Source organism: Pleurodeles waltl, chromosome 4_2 (assembly GCF_031143425.1).
Source record: "Pleurodeles waltl isolate 20211129_DDA chromosome 4_2, aPleWal1.hap1.20221129, whole genome shotgun sequence".
Taxonomy (NCBI): Eukaryota; Metazoa; Chordata; class Amphibia; order Caudata; family Salamandridae; genus Pleurodeles; species Pleurodeles waltl.
This window is the reverse complement of record NC_090443.1, coordinates 333,573,885-333,597,528: the sequence shown is the minus strand read 5'-3', so window position 1 is coordinate 333,597,528 and position 23,644 is coordinate 333,573,885. Positions and strand designations below refer to the sequence as shown.

Below are 23,644 nucleotides of genomic sequence, written 5' to 3'. Positions count from 1 at the left end.
CAATTCGCATAAGAAAAGACTTCCTGCGCTCAGTGGACATGGCGCAGTTCGCGTTTCCGAGAAGACAAATGGCTCTTTGAGCCCATTCCAGTACAGTTTGAGGATCAAGAAGTGTAGCAGTCTCTTTTGCCTGAACCGCCAACTCAAGGATTTTTGTAATGGGGCCGGACAGGTAAAACATCTTGTCTTGACATCCCTTCCAGGTGCGGTCAAGCCCCTTTTTGGCACCCTTGGTAAACTTTTTTAAGAAAGTTGCTATGCTGCGGTCAAGCTCCGGGGTGTCAGCCACCTTGCCCTGCAGAGAGGGTCGAGGGCATTCCGACCGAAGAGTGCTGGGAATATCTTTATCAAAGCCCTTGCGTAACCTCTCCTGTACGTAATGGGCCACCTCAGCACAAGGAACCCATTCAGTGGATCTGGGATGAACAATGTTCTCCGGGTCGAAAAGTAAATTCCCATGAGGGGTAACTTCATCTGCAGCCTAGTGTTTAGCTTTCCGCTTGTGTTTGCCCCCTAGTTTGGGTTCAGAAATATCTGAATCTGAGTGGGACTAAGACGCTTGAAAAAACTATCTAGGCGCCCCAGAAGGGGAAATGAAATTTCCAGAGGGAGGTTGAAGATCCGAGCTATACTCGTGATCATTGATCACCGCCGATGCCATCTGGACCAGAATTTCTGCTGAAGACAGAGGAGTCAACGGACCCTTACTGGACAAACCAGCATCTCTGGGAGGAGGCTCTCTCGCCCCTGATCCAGTGGGAATAGGTCCCATTAATTCTCTCCGTCCACATCGGACCAAAGGCACAGTAAAAGGTTTCAGAGCTTTAATCAATGCCTGGTTAACAGAGTCCTGAACATGGTGCCCAAGAGCCTGAACCAATCTCTCCTCCATCTGTTCAGGGAAAGGTGCTTCCACTTGGTCTTGATAGTACTCCTCCTCCCCAGCAAAATAAGCCATGGCAGGAGACAGACGGAGTTCAAAGGGAGACCCCGGCAGGTTAACAAATAGTTTACTTTTAGAAGTTCTAAGAATTGGCCAAATCACGTGGAGGGAGCACCTGCCGACCTCCTAGGCCAAGCCTGAAATGTTTATTCACCCCGTCGGAAGTTCTGGGGGCAGATCAAGCCTTCACTCTCCCTTTGTGTGCTGCACAAGCCGGGAACTCCGATTGAAAACGCAGTTCCGACTCGTGCAGGCGCGAGGGAGGAAAAAAATAGAAATAGAGAGCGGACTGCTCTCTGACCGCCGGCGCTCAATTGGTCTCCCAGGGAGACCGGGTAATCACCACTAAAGCCGCGCCGCGGGAAGATCAAAGAAACCACGCGGCCGGCAATAAATTCAGTGAGACATTCGGCGCGCGGTCGGAGGCAGCCAAACAAGCCTCCGAGCGCACGTCGGGTGATTAAAGGCGTGTGGGCTGAATACGACCGCGGCTCATCTAGCGCCGTTCAGCCCCGCTCCCGCTCCACAGGCCACGACAATAAAAGGCAAATAAATACAATATCAGATACAATAAGCACAATAATAAAGGAAAACGGGACTCAGCTTCGGCTGCGCAGCAGCAAAGAAAGAGGAGGATCCGTTGTTATGGTGACACTTATAGCTGAGGCTAGCCTGGGATTGGGCAGCCTGGACTACAAATGTTTATGGGAGTTGTAGTTTTTCATGTGTTAACTCTTTGGCTGCTGTTATTTATTCAGTAAAGGAAGAGAAGCATAATCCGAAGCCTCCGTTCCTGACACAGAATTGGCAGTCTTTCTGTAACTTCTCATAAACACTGCTTCTTGTGCAAGAGTTGCACTTCCCCCATTTAGGCTCTATGCTCTGCCTTCCACTCCCACACGTTCTCTCCGGTATACAAAGTGATTAATTGGATCATCAAGCTAAAAGGTTGTCGCTAAAAATATGAGATACACAGAATAATATAGACGTTGACTGCTGGAACAGATATGGGGGAAGCAAAGAACAGCAGAGACTAATTTATCCCGCCCTGTTCCATAGAGGGGAGGGGACAAAAATCAACTGTGGAGTTCCCTCCGACTCTTACCAATCCCAACCACCCAACTCTCAGGACCTCTCCCCTGCCCTAGTCCTCTGCAAAACAGGTGGTAACCGCTTCCCATCGGGAGCTCTATCACACCTGGAGAGTCGGAGGGGGCATGCTGTGACAGCTGGAGCAGCCCCATTGTCATTCTGCCTCTGACAATGACTTCATCAGTATATATATATATATATATATATATATGTATATATATATATATATATATACATATATATATATATATATAAAACAGCCTTTGATGATGTGCACTTGGTGGCGCCCGAGAGGGCCAAAGCAGGTTGCTCTGCATAACAGACCGAAAAACCAGCCCATTAACTGGCGTCAGGCACAGGACCGTCAGCCGATGCCCGATTGCCCGCCTTGCCAATCCGAGGCTGTACTAATAAGCACTTCATTTTTAGTTTACTTCCCAAATTATCCTAATCCTCTCGTCATGACGCCTCCTCACCCACCCAGCCTTATTTTCACTTACCCTTCCTCCTAACACTGCTGACAAACTGGTCTGCTAAACGGTGGTCGGTACAAGAAACTCAGTGCATCGTTTTCAAAATTTGAAGTTTCGTAGCCCCGTATAAGTAAACGAATCGGCACTATACACGTTTGATTATTTCGTTTGCCCCTTGCCTCCATTACACCTCTCCACCTCCCACCCCTCGCAGCTCTTCAAACGAAGATCTCTGCCCTCGGCGTTTGTTGATTCGGGCAGCAGGTGTCTCGCTTTCCCTGCCAGGCAGGCAGCTTTACTCTTGGCTAAAGGATGGGGCAGGTCAGCCCTCCCTCCCCTTGGAGAAGGCTGATTGGCTGCGGTCACTTAAGGACACGGCACGTCCCACCTCTGCCCTGACAGCCGAGTTCCTTAATAAGGAGTTCGGTTTAGCTTGCCCTGCTGGGTGTTGCACCAGGTAGGGCGTTCACCACACTCCCCTGTAGCCCAACAGCAGGGAGCTCGCCACAGCTCTGTCTCTCACCCTACTTCGGGCAGGCACATGATACTCAAGTCCTCAAACTGACAACTACATACAGGTCTAAGGATGGCGAACCAGCTCTTCTCCAAGGCTCTGGTCTCGGCCAAGTGGCTGGCGGAGGCCCTGGGGGCCCGGAGGCGGGGGCCCGGTCTGCGGGTGCTGGACGCCTCCTGGTACCCCCCCGGGGAGCGCGACGCCCGCCAGGAGTACCTGGAGCGCCACATCCCCGGCGCCTCGTTCTTCGACATCGAGGTGTGCAAGGACCAGGCCTCGCCCTACGAGGTGATGCTGCCCAGCGAGCAGGTCTTCGGAGACTACGTGGGCAGCCTGGGCGTGGGCAACAACACGCACGTGGTGGTCTACGACGGCGACCAGCTGGGCTCCTTCTACGCCCCGCGGGCCTGGTGGATGTTCCGGGCCTTCGGGCACCGGCAGGTGTCGGTGCTCAACGGCGGCTTCCGGAATTGGGTGCGGGAGGGCCACCCCATGACTGCCGAGGCCACCAGGCCAGAGCCCGCTCAATTCAAGGCCAAGCTGGACCGTCGCCTTGTGAAGAGCTTCGAGGAGATGCTGGAAAATCTGCAGACCAAGAAGTTCCAGGTGGTGGACTCCAGGTCCGAGGGGCGGTACCGCGGCACAGAGCCGGAGCCGGGGCAAGGTGAGAGCAGGAGTAGTGGCCACCGATTTGAGGCGTCTGCAGGAGGGAAGCTCTTCCAGGGAACGGGGCACAGATTCACTTCCCCATCTACTCCGTCGCAGAGTTGAATACAAACATCTTCACCATTATTATACAAGCAAAGCATCTATGTATGCGCACCCTGTGTAGAGAGCGCATACAGGCACTCGGAGGCCAAGGCACATTGATAATTGACAACCAGACACTCAGAAGATTGCACACGCGTAGTTTTAATTACTTTTTTTTGGTCACAAAAAAGGTATACATATTGCAAACCTCAAGTCATAAGGGCCTTGAATATTACCAGTGAGAGATTAATAATCGGAACGTGACAATATTTACAAAAATGTATAGTCCAATAATCATATATATCATATGGAGAAAGTTAAGACTCATAAATCTACCTTCAAATTATTAAAGCAAGATGAATAGTATTTCTTTCTCTTACTATTCAAATAAAGTGTTCCCTGACCATCTTGGTAGATTCATTTATAACGAATGTCTAGAAGATACTCCCACCATTGTTGAGTGTAGTATCTAAGAGGACTTCTTAAAGGTCATGCACAATGTGGTTCTTAGCACTGATGGATCCTCGCTCCAAATTTTTGGAGTCACACTCAAAGATTGGTTAAGAATTGTTTGCCTTTTGAATTTGAATATTTCTATACACAGCATTTCTGTCTCAGTATTTCATGGATTTTCCACTTTTCCCTATAACTGTAAATTTCTCAGGCAGGCATGTTATGATGGAGGACCATGTGTATCGTAAAGTAGTTCTCGGAAAGCATCTGTTAGCCACTGCATGCCATTTCAGAGGTCATAGAACGTGTCCACCCACAATGAGGTTCGTGTATCTAGAGTAACACACACTCTCAGGGTTGCATGCCCAACATTACTTATGGTTGAATAACCTAATGTTTGTAACTGCATTTGGCCTGGTTTGTACACACATATCTACCTACCTTTCGAGAGATTCCCATCTCTGCACACAGACATTGTGACTGTCATAAGTTACCAAGACTAAAGAAGACAATACCGATGTAATGGCTAAGTGGGAACTTCACCTCAATCCAAGCATGCCATACTGGGAGGGGGGGACTTAGAGCCATTCCATGAAAAACTCTTGCATGGGCAAGAAGGGCTTTAAGCTGAGTGAGGGTGGCACGTTAGGAACTGTTTTTCGTGGCTTACACCATTTTACAGAGAAAAGGCCTGGCTAACAACAGCAGAGGTGTGTGACTAGATTGTGGATGTTCACAGTGTGAGACCACAAGCACTCACTAATCTGTTTCTGCAGTCTCATTGAACCTTTGGTAGACTGTGGAAGAAACATGCAGGCAGGGTATCAGTTCTTTGGAGGCGTGTAAGATTTGGAAAGAAGCATAATCTGGTTCATGTCTTCCAGACTGTCTAATAGACAGAAAATCAAAAAAAGTAGTAGCGTTGATTAATTTGGAGCCGGACCTCACTGGTGGAGAGGTCTCCATCTCTATGGCAGTCCAAATTAACATGTGCAGGACCTTGGAAACAGAACATAATTTTCGTCAATACCTGCAAGATTAGTCGGAAGGAGAAATCAAGCCCCATTGTGTTTTTATGCCAGAGGCCTGAAACCAGCGTGCTACAGGGGTGCCATGAGAAACAACTCGGGGGCATATCCAAGATACTTATGGATAAAGTTACTAGGACGAGGTGTCATTTACAGGGCACTGGGCAAGCATTCTGTAAGATGCACCGCAAAGCAGGATTACTAGGGGTGGCTCATGCCCTTCATCTTGGAAAGTAATAACCTCTAGACCAAAGTGAGGAAGAGAGCTGGACAAGGGAAGAACTTCAGGATACGAGGTGGGCCAGTCCTTGGCTTTAGTGCTAGGAAGTGAGCATGATAAAGCAAATCAGATTTTATCTACTTCCCTTATCTAGGGGAGACATTACAATGTGTATAGTGTTGTCAGACGTTGTTCTCCACAAGGCACTCTCCAGCTCCAGAGTGAAGCATATAATTTAAACTTTGGTGGATTTTGCTACCATGTACACACAGGCCATTTCCTTTAAGACCATTGGCAGGCAACATGTAGTTGAGGCCCCTCCCAGCTTTCTATTTTCTGGCAGGTAGTGTGCATCAACCCCCTCCTGAAAACCTTATCAACCCTACACCACTGGCTAAAATGAACCAGGTAAAACATACATAGGCAATTGGAAGACAGTAAATGGTAACAATTGAGGTGAACCACTTCTTGATCTTACTGGGTTTAGTTAGTTTCTGCGTCCAGTAGGGACTACGTTACTTCTGAGCCATGCTGGGTTTGTATCCTCTTGGGGCCATTTACAAATTGGAAGCCTATCCACAACTTTGCCTGGGAGGGCTGCCGGAAACAGGCTGTGGGATAGTGTACTCATAAACATCCCTTTGCTCATTCAGTTTATTTAAACGTGTCTCTCTCCTGGTTCTCTAGGGATTGATCCCGGACACTTCCCTGGCACCATCAACATGCCTTTTATGAACTTCATGACAGAGTCAGGCCATGAGAAGCCACTGGAGGAACTCCAGAAAATGTTTAGCGAGAAGAATGTGGACTTGGCTCGACCACTGGCAGTTACCTGCCGCCGTGGCGTGACTGCCTGCCATGTGGCACTGGCAGCCTATCTGCTCGGAAAGGAGGATGTGGCCATCTACGACGGCTCTTGGGCTGAGTGGTTCAAACGTGCCAAGCCAGAACTCATCGTCACTGAGTGGAAGCGCAAATCCGGATAGTGTTGGATGCCACTTCTGTACTTTTCTGGAAATCCATTTAATGATGAATGTGACATGGCAAGCAGATCATGTCATGGAGGAACGTTCACTGGTCCCATGTATATTCCAGAAAGTAGTAGTCAACTGGACACAACTTGATATATGCACAGAATACTGTATAAGCATTTTATCCATCTCCCATTTCACCTTTGGCGTTGGTGAACCCTTGCACAAGTACATAGAAAAGGGTACGCACAATAAGTTTGGCACATTTCTCGTTCAAGTGGTTGAAAGATTAACCTTTTGCTTGCCGATTGGTGTGGTGATAAATTTACAGGCTTTTTGGTGAAAGTACAGCAAGAGAGGGAACATTTCCCGAGATAGTGTCCCTGATTTTAGGCGATAGTTTGCTGCGGGATATAGAGTGGCATAAGATTTGTAGGCACAGGTTGCTTGGAGAGCTGCTGCTGGGAGAGTTCCGGCTCCAACTCTGTTTTTGGGGCCTTTCAATGAGGAAGTGAGCCCAATCTCGTTTTTTGACACTAGGGTTTGTGAGTTACAAGCATGCTGTTCTCCCTGTCGCTCTCTTTTGGCTTCAATATGTTAGTGCTTCTTTGATAATTTGAAAATTTATTTTTTTGTAAAAATAAATTTTAAAAAATTGAGACCATCTGTCGCCTGTCCGATCATTGACATGTTTTTTTTCCCCACAAAGTAAAAATGTAATTTTAGGCATGGGTGGAGTGTACACAGTGTGTCTGTCGTCGGTGATTCAAATAGTTTTGGCCAGGAAACGGTGAAATTCTATATTTACCCATAAAAACGATCAGCGTCTTAAAAAAAAAAAATAATAATAACATTGCTTTCTACCTTTGCATGCATTGCAGATACCCAAACAGTTGTAAGCTTGTACCAGTGGAAATTCTGCTGCGCTTTCCTGGATAACATGCAGAGAGGATTAGGAAATCCTTCGTGATTGATTTCTCTTCTTTGATTCTCCAGGTTGAGCCCGTTTCTGTGACAAGTCAATATGCACCCTGCTATTGGTTTAGTGCATTGCCTCGTGGTGCATGCAGTCCCTGGTAGAAATTCCACTAGGACAGTATTTAATGTCTTCTACTGGATGCGGTGCATCATATAGGGTTTGGATACTACACATACCCAGGAGTAATAACGTGGAAAATGTTATTAGTTGAATAAAAATACCAACTGAAACGATTAGACATCAGTCTCGAGAATTCCTTATGAATTCTGAAACCAGTGGAAAATCTGGGTCCTTTAGAAGTAATTTACAGTAGGTAAATTTGAGTGTACACTAAGGAACACAGTGCCACAATCTTCTGCAACTGCGTCACAGTTTTTAAATCAGAAATGAAATCCTTGAGATGAATGCAAAATTATCGTCCTGGGCTAGCCTAGTTACAATAATAGCTTGTATACATACGCCTCGGCTAAGCACTGTAAATAAAAGTAAGCATAGCTCGGTTTAATGTTACCCGGTTGTACAGTGCAAGGCGATCTTAAGCCAAATGGCTCAGTAGAAACGCCAGATTCCCTCTAAGGCAGGGTTGTCTGATACCAATCATAATATATCCTTTATCTTGCGGTGTGTCACTTCTGTTATCTGCCAAAATTAGCTGTTCTTGGAAGTTCCCGTACTAAAAGCCTTATTAAAACTAAGCATTTTACATTTAGAGCTGGCTTAAATAAACAGAGGGTGGCTGTGTTTTCCCACAGCGTGACGGCAACCTGTATTATGACCTCCCAGGTGTGCCTTTGTGCCAGGACCTGCTAATCGCTAAAGGAGGAAATCTCTTATTTAGACCTTGCCTTTATTTCCCACTTCTTCATATAGACAGTTTGAGTTACAAATATTAAGAGCTTGAACCATGCTGGTAAAGATAGTTAACTGACTTCTCTCTCCATATGTTAAAATCACTTTTAGTCTATATTAATCTAGAGACTCTGTTACAGAATCACTAATTTGCGGAAGTTTAGGAATTTTCTATACAATATTCACGTGCATAAAAGAAGCACAGATTATCTGTAGGAACAGATTCACCAATTGGACATCTCCGAGTGGGCTGCAGCTTCGGGGCAGCTGTTTTAATGCTGGATAGGCTACCAAAATCTAGTTATGAAGTCACCAATTGCCCTGAAAAATTGTGAGGCTCGGGGAATGTTTAGGATTACTTACTGTAATGACTGATAAGAGGGTGTTAGAAGGAAGAGTAATGAAGATGGCTAGTAAGTAATCCTAGGCAGTACCTATTGATCCTGTTACGTCATTTCTCCATGAGGTATATCAAACCAATGCATGTCGTAGTTTATCACACTATTACATGAATCCAATGATATAAATCACAAAGCAAGGAACATAGGCATCGCCTAGTGCTTCAATGAACTACATATATTCCCAACCTATTTACTGATGTAAGAACCCTAACACCAACATTTGCCTTGTCGGACGCTAATGATGAAGTTGGTAATGATAAACTCCATTCACCCATGAAGCAGCCGGTCTCCTTGTTTCCCTCCTTTTAATAAGCCTAGTAGAGGTCGTTCAGCCATAGCTTATGCTAAATAAATCGTTGAATTTATTGTCAATGATTAAACCCTTTTCCCTTGACCTGAAGCTCAAATGTGACAAACATGTAATCCCAATTACTGAAGGAAGACCTTTGAATATAAATGACCAGGGCCATCCTGACATCCAACATGTGCAAGTTATTTTCTTCTGAAGAAGAATTAGGAGGGGAAACATCAGGGAGGATTATTTCTTGTTCTCTGTTAGCAAATGGTAGGACATAGGGAGAAAGGCAGTCTAACCTCAAAACTACTCTGTCATTAAAAATATTTACAAAGAGAGGATGACGTAGAAAAGCTCCTAACTCACCGCTGTTTTGGCAGATGTAGTAGCCACCCGAAAAATTGTTTTTATAGGCATAAATGTGATATCAATTGACTTTAGAGTTTCAAAGGGATGTTCCAAGGAGCTCTAATCTCTCTTGACTTCTATAAGGAAAACTCTTGAGTAACAGTGAAACAAAAATGTACCTTCTCCTAAATTTCCCATGGATAGCAAAATGCCTTTATGGATGTCCACTAAGATCTTAATGTAGCTCCTGAAAGGTTTTTCTTGAAACTATCCCATACGAATTGTAGCTCAGCAGAAAGTTGGCAGTCAAAAGGAGAAGAAAAAGGATCAGAACACCATGGCTGAAAATGTTCCCTGTGTGTTGCATAAGCTTTCAAAGTTGAAGCCTTAGGAGACCTATGAACTGCTGCAGCTACGTGTGACAGTATTCCTCTCCTCTACAAGCCCTGCGTTTCAATTTACAGACTGACAAATGAAGACGGTTTGAGAATTGACAGTCCTTTTTAGGGTAGAGCCTGCAATAGCGTGCACTAGCGCATGCATGTCGCTTATGAGACACTCTTATGAACAACAAAGGGCTTGGATCCCGTCCACTGCTTGCCATTTGTTGGCTTGCGAGGCACTCTCTTAATTGGTCACTGCAGGCATAGCATAATTGCCGCTACTTTCTGTAGAGGGGACCAAGCACTGATTGATTCAACTTAATTAGTGCCCATCCCCTGCTCCCGATGTAACTGAGTTACTATTTTGTTCCTTTTAAATTTAAATTCTAATGCCCAGCAAACAGAAAGTGTGTGACTGGCAAAAACGCACACAGCAGAACACACAAAATTAAATTTTTTATTTACAATATTTTTTTTTTGGCCAAGTCTTCTTTTCTCACTTTGCAATCATGTTTTGTTTTGTTTTGTTTTTGCTTTTGCTCATGGGCGCTGTTCTCAAAAGATAACTACTACTAACTTAGTCCAACTCACCTCACTCCAATCCGATCCACCCCACTCCAGTCCACCCCACTCCAACCTACACCACTCCAATCTAATCCACCCTACACCAATCCAATTCAATCCACTCCATTTCACCCCACTCAATCCGACTAACCCTACTCCAATCCAATCCACTGCAATGCAGTTCAGCCCACCACACCCCAACTCAACCCACACCACTCCAAACCACCACATCCAGTACACCCCATTCCAATCCAGTCCACCCCACTCCAATAACCTAACCCCACTCTACTCCAATCCACCCTACTATACTTCAGTCCATCCCTCCCCACTCTATCCCAATCCACCCCACTCTAACCCAATCCAATCCACACACCACTGTTCAGTCCACACCATTCCAATCCAATCCACCCACTCCAATCCAATTCATCGTAACCCACTCCAGTCCACCTTAATCCACCCCACTCAACACCTTAGTCCATCCCATCGCACTCCAATCCAGTCCACCCACCCCAGTCCAATCCACCCCACTCCAATCAAAAAAATCAATTCCATTCCAATCCACCCCTCCCCAATCCGGTTCACCCACCACACCCCATTTCAATCCACCCCACTTCAATTCAGGCCACTTCAGTCCAGTCTGCCCCACTCCAAACCAGTCAGCCCCACTCCAGTCCACTTCAGTCCAGTCTGCCCCAGTGCAGTCTGCCCCACTCCTGTCAAATCTGCCCCACCCCAATTCGCCCTAATCCACCCGCTTCAGTCAATACACCCCACTGTAGTCCAGTCCAATCCACCCACTCTACCCCAATCCACTCCACTACCTCAATCCACTCTACCCTATTCCACCCCACACCACGTCACTCCACAACTCTCTGCCACTGAACCTTTGAACTCTCCTCAGCTCTATGACACCCTGCTCCCCAACACTCTACTCTATGATGCACCGCGCTACTAACGTGTAGCCATGCTGAACAGTAGCCACACTGTTGTACACCATGGCAAAAACACATTCCCAAAGCCAATAGCTCTTGTGTAGGCGAGACCTATTGGCTTTGCCAGTGCTTGTTCTTTATTGTCAAGGAGTGATGAGGAAGAATCCACTGGGATGTTGTTGCCGCGGATTTCAGCAAGGGAAACCATGATCGCCTCTTGGAATAGACCCATCAACGTCTGTTAAGCTTGTGGCACTATTGACAGAGGAGAAAGGCATGCAAGAGTTTGTATGGCACTGTCCGCCCCCATGCTCCCTCTCCTGGAAGCCTGGAGAAGAATATCTTCTTTTGTCTATCGCTAATGGCTACAATCAGCTTGAGGCATGATACCCCAAACCACCTACATATCTGAAACGCTGGAAATAGTCGTTTATTGGGATCTTTAATAACTGATTCGTGAAACATTGAAAGTCAATTACTACACCAAAATACATTCCTGAAAAATATTTTTCCTAAACCTAGCAGGCTTAAATTTTAAAAAGGAAAATTATGTTGACACACCCTTCATGGAACCATCATCGGTCATGTAGAGCTTAATAAGGGTTTTCAGAAATGATTGAGGCCTACTGAAAAGGGGCAAATTTAAAGTCTACAGACAACAATCCCAGCAGGGTTCTGTTAGTGTAATATTTTAGCATTTATTTGTTCCAGTCCTAAGGCATGAAAAACAAAACAAGCGGAAGATCGGTAAATTCAGGTTTATATGGTGCCTATATGAGAATGCTCAGGGCTTGATTTACAGCATTTCCTGGTGTGTTTTTCTTGTCTGATAACCTTTCACAGGCGACTGAGGCAGGACTTGCAGGTGATGATGTCCTCTCCCTCTGATGCCCCATGCATCCAACTTGAAACAGGAGCCTTTCCACATAGCTTTTATTATTCATATGCCGAACAACCGATCAGCAAGACTGTGTTAATGTAGGTTGAAGGTTCAACCAATGGATGATCCGAATAGTAGCTGGGGGCAGGAGCCATGCCCACCCCCCTGCAGGATTCAAAACTGAAGCATGAGCTGATGTCCATCTGTCTCGTAGCATGAGGTGCCGACACACAGAATGGTAATTTGTACACGAGTCCTGGATATCCAAATTCCTGCATCTGGAACCACGAAACCAGGTAGGTGACAAGCATGCTTGTTGTGCTTTATACACCAAATCGGTCTTGCTTGCTTATAGGACAATACTTACTCTAGCAGAATGATACCCAAAGTACGGCCCGGGGGGCGCATGCTGCCCAACTGACTTTTACATGCGGCCCCCTGGTCAACAGCAGCTCTGTGCTGCTGTTTACTGACTCAGCACTAACACTAAAAATGTTAAATAAAAGGGGAATTATGTATTTAAATGCTAACTGAAGAGAGCGGTAGTAACTAGGCTGTGCTGCACCTCTTAATTTTAAAATATCTTAAGTAATAGACATCTTGCAGCAAAAGTATGATAAAGTCTGTCTGGGAATTCAGAAAGTGCATTTCTTTAACATGCAGAACCGTTTCACCTTAGTACCCAAGGTTATATCAAGGCATTGAGAAGCATTTTTTAAAGTTCATATTTTCAAACATGTATTTAGAAACTTTCATTCATCCCCCAACCCTGACAACGTGAAAATAAGAACTAAGGGCCAGATGTAGCAAAGGGTTTTTCCCATTCTGTGTCAATGGGAAAATGTGTTCGTACATATGGCCCTAAGAGGCAAGTCGGTTGTTATGTGAACTCTTTGGGAGGCCTGGGTTTCTATTATACATGAACAACATTATAGTATACCAAATCAGACACAGAAGGTTTTGTACGGTGCACATCCTGAAGTCGTGTATTTCAAGGTTCTCATATGTGATAATGAAGAAAAAAGGACAAAGGGAGGTAAAGTGAAATAAAACAATTGCATAGTATCACACAATTTGGTTAAGTGGAGAAGCTGGGATTTATACCCACGTTTCTTGTCTCACATTGTGCCATTCAGACACTAGCGGCCTCATTTAATAGGAAATGGCGCAGCACAATGCCACTAGCAATATTGCTGCACCAAGCTGTGTCATTTTCAAAACTCAGGGATGCACCATATTTACAAGAATTCAGCGCATCCCTGTTTTTTCTCCTGCACCGGCAATAAATCAGCTGCCTGGCGCCAACTCAGGCACTCTTGCTCCAAGGCGCAAGGATGCCTGCGTTGCGGGTGTAATTGTTTATATGCAGGAAGGGACAGAATGCAGCACACATAGAAAGAGCAAGCAATGAAGAGAAATAAGTGTCTTCGGTGCGCCACTCTAATGCCACACTTTTGGTGGAGTTAGTTTTTGGCGATGCCTCAGGTTTTTGATTTCTTTTAAATCTGTGGCAGCATCAAAAAGCAGTGGGTGTTGTGTGGGTACTGCGTCAGGGGGGCTCATATTTACAAGGCCGCGTTAAGAAACGTAAAGTGTCTGTACGTCACTTTGTAGATATGGAGCAGGGCACAGCGTCACCAGTGTGTTGCTAAAAGTGATGCTTTGGTGGCGCAAGGGCATCGTAACTGAGGCCTTAAATGTACAGGCTTCACTTCCCCAACATCTCCCTTACTACCACTAACCCCCCCCTTTCAGCCCGCCACCCTGCTGGCATCAATGCAGCCCTTGATCACATCACATACCATACTGTGTGGTCCCTGGGAAAATGTTTGAGTACCCATTATCTAGCAGAAAAGTAGTAAGCTACATACCTCCAGAATGTTGTTCCTCGCATGCTAGTATTATTTAGCATAGGGAATGTAGAAACTCTCATGGAAATATTTTCTTTTCATAGTGGGACAGAATGGACACTGACAGCATGCCAGGGCCCGGAAACCAGTGGATACACAAGCGTGTTTTTTGTGTGCGTCCCAGCACCCATACCAGTAGGCATGGGTAGCTCACAGGAGCTATGGGCAGCATTGGTATTTTTGTGCATCGGGTCACATTTAACGGGCTGACATTTTAATCAGTACTCTTGTCTAGAATGTTGGAGTGTAAACTTGAGTGTATGGCAAAATGGCCTAGAAGTTATTACTTACCCATGACATCGGGAGTAACCTGAAGCATAGCATTTTTGGTTTAGCCTTAACTATCACATGAACACTTGGGTCTTGCATCCTGGCACAACATTTAAAATGGGTTGTGCTCCTCTTCGAATAGTATTATGGGGGTACTGTGCACCAACAGGAGTTCCTTTTTATTTTTCACAAATAGTTGCTTTCCTTTCATCCACTTTTTTGGGGTATTCGGCACACATTTGGTTTACGGGCACATATTTGATTTGGAAATGTGACGTCATTTTGCTCCTGGATACTGTGGCAGACCCTAAGCTATTGAAAAATGTAATTAGTTCTGCCTGTAAGTACTGTGGGTTATTATCCAAATATATTTTAAATACTATGTTCCCAAATGTGCCGTTTGGACCCTTGTTAAAAAAAATGTTTGGGCTGCGATCACCTCGTCCTCAATGAAAGCCCACTGGGGAGTGTCAGACATGCGTGGCGCACTCACTCCTGCAATGCAACGTGGTGCTGGTTTTAACATTGCTCCACATGCATGCCAGTCGCGAAACAACTAGTCCCGCCTCTCACGACATTCCTGTACACCCTGACCATAATGCTTCCAGCCCAGGCAAAAGATCCTGCTTTGTTGATCCTTGATCTGACCTCTGGTTAACCATGGTACACAAAACTGTTGGCCCATTTTAAATTCTCGACATAACTATCGGTTTGTAGGCAACAAACTGTTGCCACTCTACCAAGGGTCAGAATGGGCGCTATTCATATTGTCACCAGAGGGCAGGAAATGGACAGCCCTTCATTCCAAACTGCACGCCCATGTATGCAGTGTTACACTTTGGCAGCAGTCATTCACCCAAATGTGAGCTTCCTACACTGGGTGCAAATGCAGCAGTATTTGTACTTTCAAAGCATTTTGACCCCCCTGACCTGCTTTGGGCCAGGAGTACACTCTGCTCCACCAACCTGCCTCCATGCCTCTGACCCTGCCATTGCTGCAAAAAGAAGTTCGAGGCCCTCCACCACCCGCAGGCACCCGCCTGCACCTCATCCCTGGTGTCTAGTGTGCTTGTACCGTGTATTTTGTTTTCTGTAATTCGTATTTCGTTGCTTGTAATTGGTTTTTCGTTTTATACACTTGTTTTTATCTTAAACTGTGCCCATTTTCTGCTCCGCTTTGTATTTTTTCGCTCTAAATTGTGCCTTTTTTCTTTTCCGGCTCTCGCCGGTTACTCTGACCCAGCCGCTGCGTCCTCTGCGGGCCCGCCACCCTCGCTCCCCCATTGGTCACTGCCTCCCGCCTCCCAGCTGCTCCTCCCTCCCACCTCCCCTTAATGGCGGCTGCTGTGCGGGCGCGCGCAGCAGGCGCACCAGAGTCAAGCCCGTCTGCACCTGGACAGCGCCTGTCCCCCTGGTCCATGCTTCTCCGCCCCCCCCCCCCCCAAGCGCCACTACTCCTCCACAGAGCTCCTTGCTCTCAACCCGGCCTGCACCCAGGCCAACCCCAAACACACACACGGACCTTTCCCATGCCACTTCTCTTGCACTCACACCAACAAGCACCACAACAACACCAAACCTCTCAATCACCTCAACTGCATCCTCAACACCTGCTCCGTCCACAAGCACGCCATCGAGCTTTGGGACCTACTCACCACAAACTCTCCTGACATCGCCTTCCTCACTGAAACATGGATGAACACCTAATCAGAACCCGACATCGCCATAGCCATCCCAGGAGGTTACAAAATCACCCGTAGAGACCGCACCAACAAACCAGGAGGACGTATTGCCATAATACACAGAAACTCCATCAAGATTTCCACCAACACCAGCGACACCCTAGACAACCCAGAATACCTACACTTTCAGGTACACATCAACCTCAACACCACCCTAAGAAGAACTCTCATCTACAGACCACCAGGACCACACCCCCTATTCTGTGACACCATCTCCGACACTATCAGCTCCCACGCCCTCACCTCCACAGACTACCTACTCCTTGGTGACCTTAACTTTCACCTGGAAAGCACCTACGACTGCAACTCCACGGCCCTGCTGGACAACCTCGGAAACCTCGGCCTCAAGCAACCGGTCACCTCACCCACCCACTAAGCCAGACACACGCTAGACGGCATCTTCACCTCCAGCAACCACATCTCCTTCACTCACACCACTGAACTCCACTGGACTGACCACCACTGCGCCCACTTCTCCTTCCTGAAACCCACCACCCACCACCAACAACAACATCCTACCCCCTACCGCAAGTGGGACAAGATCTCTAAAGAACACCTGATCTCCAACCTCGCACAAGCTCTACCTCCCAGCACCAACGACCCAACGCCACCACCCTCAACCTCACACTATGACTAGAAACTTGCACAGACTCCCTCACCCCTCTCAAAATAAACAACAACACCCGCACCATCAAGACTGCCCCCTGGTTCACCACAGAACTTCAGTCTTCCAAACGAGAATGCCGAAAAATTGAGAAAGCCTGGCGCCAAGAACCCTCAATGAGCAACTTCTCCGCCCTCAAATCAGCCATGCGCAAACACCACCAGCTCATCCGGACCACCAAACGGTCCTTCTACAAAGAACGCATAGACAAAAACACACACAACAGCAAGGAACTTTCTGCCATCATCAAAGAACTCACCAAACCCAAATCCTGCACCAGCGACCCTCCACACTCCCAAGACCTCTGCAACTCCCTCTCCAACTACTTCCACCGCAAGATTGCAGACATACACAACAGCTTCACAGCATCAGCACCCACCATCACCACCACCGAAACAACCAACACCACAACACCCTGCCGAACCAACCTACTGAACACCTGGTCCCCCACCAACGACAAAGAAATCGGCAAAACCATGAGCTCCATCCACTCAGGCTCCCCAACAGACCCTTGCCCCCACCACATCTTCAACAAGGCCAGCCAAATCATCGCTCCCCAGCTCTGGGCCGTCATCAACAGTTCCTTCGAGACTGCAACCTTCCCAGATATTTGGAAACACGCCAAAGTCAACGCTCTTCTAAAAAAAAACAAAGCAGACCCTGAAGACCTCACAAACTACCGACCCACCTCTCTTCTCCCTTTCCCCGCAAAGGTCATGGAGAAGATGATAAGCATACAACTGTTTCGCTTCCTAGAAGACAACAACATACTCAATGTCTCCCAGTCTGGATTCCACAAAAACCACAGCACCGAGACCGCCCTCATCGCCTGTACAGATGACATCAGGACCAGATTGGACAATTGCGAAACCGTCGCCCTCATCCTCCTAGACCTCTCCGCAGCCTTTGACACCGTATGCCACTAAACCCTCCGCACACGCCTTTTCGACACCAGAATTCGCCACAAAGCCCTAGACTGGCCCACCTCCTTCCTCTCCGAAAGAACCCAAAGAGTTTGCCTCCATCCTTCCCGGTCTACAGCCACCAAGACCATCTGTGGAGTCCCCCTAGGATCCTCCCTCAGCCTCACCCTTTTCAACATCTACATGGCTCCTCTCGCCAACATCCTCTGCCCCCAAGGCCTCACCATCATTTCATACGCTACGACACCCAGCTCATCATCTCCCTCACTAGGAACCCAGCTACCGCCAAGAATAACTTACACGCCAGACTCCTCGCCATCGCCAACTGGATGACAGCAAGCCACCTCAAATTGAACTCGGAAAAAACAGAGATCATCATCTTCAGTCCCAACAAGACAGCATGGAACGACTCTTGGTGGCCCACCAACCTTGGACTACCCCCACCACCCACGCACGGAATCTTGGCATCATACTGGACTCATCTCTCTCCATGACTCAGCAAATCAACGCCATATCATCCTCCTGCTTCAACACCCTTCGCATTCTACTCAAGACTTTTAAATGGATTCCTTTAGAAACAATAAGAACAGCCACCCACGCCCTCATAAGCAGCAGACTGGACTACGGCAACGCCCTCTACTCAGGGACCACAGCCAAGCTTCAGAGAAAACTCCAGCGAATCCAGAACGCAGCCACACGTCTCATCCTCAACCTCCCTTGCCACAAACACATCTCCGACCACCTCAGATCCCTACGCTGCTTGCCCATCAACAAAAGGATCATTTCAAAAATCCTTGTCCACAAAGCCCTCCACGACACTGGACCGGCCTACCTCAACAAACAAATCAACTTCCACAAACCAACTCGACAGCTCCGCTCCGCCGACCTCACCCAAGCTACAGTCCCCCGCATCCAACGCACCACCTCCGGCGGCAGATCCTTCTCCCACCTCACCACCAAAACCTGGAACTCCCTCCCCACCAACCTACGCAAGACCCAGGACCTCCTAACCTTCAGAAAGCACCTCAAAACATTGCTTTTCGAGCAGTAACCCCCTCCCCCTGCGCTTTGAGACCCTACCGGGTGAGTAGTGCGCTTAAGAAATTTATTTGATTGATTGATTGGTACGTTACAGAATTAAATAAATTAATAAAGCATTGTCCTGCCATTGATTAATGGAGTTTGACCAATGACTTTGTGTTTCACCACTGCGCATATTAGTTGCTCAATGTTCACCAGTAGCACATTGTATGTTTTGTTCAGTTGAGCCGCCTATTGGCTTTGACATGGCATTAGCCATTACTTTCTGTATCCAGTTGAGCCGCCTATTGGCTTTGACATGCTATTAGATAGTACATTCTGTATTCAGCTCAGTTGCCTATGGGCTTTGACATGATATTATACATTGCATTTTGTATTCAGCTTGGCTGCCTATTGGCTTTGACATGATATTAGACCTTGCATTTTGTATTCAGTTCAGCTGCCTATTGGCTTTGACATGATATTAGACATTGCATTTTGTATTCAGCTCAGCTGCCTATTGGCTTTGATATGACATTAGACATTACATTTGATATTTAGGTTAGCTGCCTATTGCCTTTAACGTGGAGTTAGACATTGCAGTTGAGAATCCAAGCTGTATTTTTCCAAGCTGTGTTTTTGCACAAGATGAACCAAGCTGTTTTCTTCGCACACTAGACTAGACCTGACAAGAGAGAGTACAGGTGGTGTTTACCATCCTGCTCAAGCCTGGGAAGAGGAGCAGTCTAGGAGATCTGGCCAATCTCCAAAGGCTTGCGTAGTTTTCCCGGGTCTGAGAGGAGGGGGAACGCTGTTCTAAGGGTGGCTCACAGGCTGCAGAGGATTAGATTCGAATCTGCCTGACTTCGTGCTGGAACTTGGCGCCAGTTGCCAGCATCCCGTGTGGGTAGATATATCTCTTTCTCGCAGTTGACAAGGAGTCATCAACTTGCAGACCCTAGAAAGATGAAGCTGTAAATAGTTTCTTACACGGTGAAGTATTTGTTTTGCTTTGCATTCAATATCTTATAAATATAACCTGCTGTGTATATTGCAAACTGTGCAGTAACGTGTGCTTGAAATCTACTGATTCGTCATTTACGAAATAGCGGTTGGGGAAGAATTAACAACAATAAAAGTCTTCTTTGAACTCAGAAGTGCATTCCTGATATGTTATGTAAGTGCTGAAAACGAGATAAGTAGTGAAGCACTACATTTGGTACCAGAAGTGGGGTTGGTTAAGGGGTTTGACGAATTAGTAGATTTCTACGTGCACACTTTAAAAGTGTAATTGTTTTTGTTGTTTGGAGAATTACAGAAATAGTTTTCTGTTTGGAGAATCACAGAAGCACGGCAGACCATGTTTGAAAATGCATGTGTAGCTAAACTGCCTGATAGTGCTTTGAGAAATAGTTTTTATTGTGATAAAGCATATTTAGAAAATGTGCCTTTTGGAAGTAATGATGACAGAAAGGTTTGGATACCTTTATCTGCTTACAGAGAAATGCAGGAGAAATGTAGGCAGTTGGAACATGAAAATGAGAATTTACGTGAGCAAATTAGCCAGAATATATTAATTCAAGATAATGCTGAAAGTTATAAAAATGCTGTTTTAGAAGAATCTTTCTTTTCCCATTCCAGTAATGAGGGGGTTAAGACAGCTTCAAGCTGCTCTGAGCCTCTGTGTGAGCCAGGGTTTTTGGCAGCCAAAATGCATTCCTTAACTGATAACACAGACGAGAACGAGAGAGCTCAGAATGTGATTTACGAGTTACCATTGCAGAATGAAGTAAAAAGAAAGATTTTAGGGTTGTTTACTGTTTGCACTAAGCAAGAGACACTGAGTTTGATTAGCTTGTTTGATTTTTGGAAACAGAATAGCCCTCATTTGAGTGAAATCCTAACACTTTGGTATATGATCACTGTGAAAAATAATATGCAGCTGCGCGCTTGTGATTTGGCAAATGAAATAATGCAGACTTTAGGTTTTTGCGCAGTGCAAGAGGTAAAAACTGATGTACATGTAACTCAAGATCAAGGGAAGAAAATAGTGCCCCTAGCTAGAATCATACACTGGATCTGGTACTTGCAAGACAGGGCTAGAGTACCACAGGTAAAAGAGTCACCAGTGAAGTTGTGTGCACCATTTGAACTCGTGTCTACTGAGGATAAAAAGCATGTTTGTTTGACTAATGATTCATTGACTGAAATGTTGTTTTCTGGCACAGGAGAAGGAACAGCGTTGTACAATGTGTGTCAGATTTTAAAGCAAGAGCTACGTGAGATGTGTCATTTTTACACTGATTCTTGGTTCATTGCCAATGTTTTAGCAGTCTGGTTTTCCACATGGCTTGCACCTAACTGGTTCAATTCCCTTGCAGATGTTTATGAGAAAAATTCAGAGAGAGAAGTGTTCACCCAGAATTCTGCCTTAGTGGGGATGGCTAAGTGGGTGCCCCAGAAATGTGAACAGCTGGGAGAAAAAGCCACTTACAGGTGGGCAGAGATGAGAGAGATGCACATTCCCCTAGATTTGATAAAAACTGTGCAGCACACACAAAAGCAATCTGTCATGCAAGCAGTCACAGAGCAGTTGGTCAGAGGAAAGTTACCATGACAGAAATGGCAAATTGATCAGGTTTTAGGGAGAGTGATTGCTGCAAATTACCAAGGAAAAATCGAAATTATGCTGATACCTAGAAAAGAATCTGATTCATTCATACAAATTGGAGACAGAATGGCCCAAATTGACAAAAATGCAGTGAATGGAGGTTTGGTAAAGAAGGAGTCTGCCCCAGCCCTTCTGACAGTGCAAGAAAAGGGAAGCTGTGGTGCAGCAGATAAAAACCTCTGTGCTGAGGTGTGGGTTAAAGTCCCAGATAATCCTCCAGAATCTGCAGAAAATATAACAAAGGGCCCCAAAAATTTCCTGCTGATTATAAAACAGGGAAAGGAAGAGGAATGGTGCATTTCAAATGAAAAATGTTATTTGCAAGAAAAGTCATACTTGTTTCTTTTGCAGATCCTACCACGTTTCGCCACTGTCCCTGAGTGTGCTGTGTGGTCCCCCTTCGGGTGTGTGCGTGTGGGGTCGGGGAAGGGACCGAACCCCCAACCTGAACCTGGCTGAGTAAAGTGCCAGCACCATGGATCCATTTTGCGCAAATGGCGCCTTCAGTTCAAGTTCAACTTGTTTGATTGCATTCTTCCACTGGAACTAATCAACCTTAACAGCTAACTGTCTGTGTTTTTTCGTATGGAACTTTGACTTTCGTTTCCCTTCCAGCATACCTTTCAGGTGGACCGCGCACCTTTACATGAGTAGAACTCATGCCACATCAAATTGCTAACACTGTTGAATTAGAGACACTATAATCTCATTCAGAGGACAAATTGCTCAGTCTTTTCTATGTAGATGTATCTGATGTGAAAGGTTATGAGATCAATGTGTTAATCCACTTTCATTGCTTTACAGGGATTGCTTTGATCATTCAAATCTGATTTGCTAATAATGTTTTGTTTTGTGCTAATGTTTTTTTGTTTTTGTTTGAAACAAGAGATATGTGAAACAAAAATTCATTGGTCAAAGGGTGGAATGTCCTGCCATTGATTAATGGAGTTTGACCAATGACTTTGTGTTTCACCACTGCGCATATTAGTTGCTCAATGTTCACCAGTAGCACATTGTATGTTTTGTTCAGTTGAGCCGCCTATTGGCTTTGACATGGCATTAGCCATTACTTTCTGTATCCAGTTGAGCCGCCTATTGGCTTTGACATGCTATTAGATAGTACATTCTGTATTCAGCTCAGTTGCCTATGGGCTTTGACATGATATTATACATTGCATTTTGTATTCAGCTTGGCTGCCTATTGGCTTTGACATGATATTAGACCTTGCATTTTGTATTCAGTTCAGCTGCCTATTGGCTTTGACATGATATTAGACATTGCATTTTGTATTCAGCTCAGCTGCCTATTGGCTTTGATATGACATTAGACATTACATTTGATATTTAGGTTAGCTGCCTATTGCCTTTAACGTGGAGTTAGACATTGCAGTTGAGAATCCAAGCTGTATTTTTCCAAGCTGTGTTTTTGCACAAGATGAACCAAGCTGTTTTCTTCGCACACTAGACTAGACCTGATAAGAGAGAGTACAGGTGGTGTTTACCATCCTGCTCAAGCCTGGGAAGAGGAGCAGTCTAGGAGATCTGGCCAATCTCCAAAGGCTTGCGTAGTTTTCCCGGGTCTGAGAGGAGGGGGAACGCTGTTCTAAGGGTGGCTCACAGGCTGCAGAGGATTAGATTCGAATCTGCCTGACTTCGTGCTGGAACTTGGCGCCAGTTGCCAGCATCCCGTGTGGGTAGATATATCTCTTTCTCGCAGTTGACAAGGAGTCATCAACTTGCAGACCCTAGAAAGATGAAGCTGTAAATAGTTTCTCACACAGTGAAGTATTTGTTTTGCTTTGCATTCAATATCTTATAAATATAACCTGCTGTGTATATTGCAAACTGTGCATTAACGTGTGCTTGAAATCTACTGATTCGTCATTTACGAAATAGCGGTTGGGGAAGAATTAACAACAATAAAAGTCTTCTTTGAACTCAGAAGTGCATTCCTGATATGTTATGTAAGTGCTGAAAACGAGATAAGTAGTGAAGCACCACAAGCATACGAATACACATCAGAAAGCCGTAAATTAATTCTGGTCTTGGTTTGTATGCAGCGTACGAGCTACAAAGATTTTGTTATAAAATATCTATTTTAAACAAAAACTTTACAAGGCAATGTCAGAGACATTGGGTTTGTGCCCAAGGCAACTATCGATACATTCAAACTCCATTGTGGGATAAATAAATCATAAGAAAGATTAAACTAAAATTTCTTCTTGAGGGAAAACCACAGGATGAGAGTGTGGAGGGGGGACACAGGACTAAAACCCAAATCTACTTTCACCCCACCCCCAACGCAGTCCCAGTTGAAGTACCGGCATTTGTGAAAGATGTACTAAAGGAAATAGGAGAGATTGACCACA

At 45.7% G+C, this 23,644-nt stretch overlaps 1 protein-coding gene across 1 annotated transcript; it reads left to right on the top strand.

The window, feature by feature from the left end:
• The first annotated feature begins 2,918 nt into the window (after positions 1-2,918).
• On the top strand, positions 2,919-7,103 carry LOC138292644 (thiosulfate sulfurtransferase-like). The gene is made up of 2 exons (XM_069231355.1): positions 2,919-3,686; positions 6,161-7,103. The coding sequence occupies exons 1-2, from the start codon at positions 3,095-3,097 to the stop codon at positions 6,457-6,459; spliced, it is 891 nt and encodes a 296-aa protein (XP_069087456.1). The 5' UTR covers positions 2,919-3,094; the 3' UTR covers positions 6,460-7,103.
• The last annotated feature ends 16,541 nt before the right edge of the window (positions 7,104-23,644 follow it).

Bases quoted from the DNA above. Each gene is read 5' to 3' on its own strand.
- LOC138292644 (XM_069231355.1), top strand. From the start codon at position 3,095: ATGGCGAACCAGCTCTTCTCCAAGGCTCTGGTCTCGGCCAAGTGGCTG. The intron at 3,687-6,160 runs GTGAGAGCAGGA...CTGGTTCTCTAG, and splicing joins AGAGCCGGAGCCGGGGCAAG to GGATTGATCCCGGACACTTC.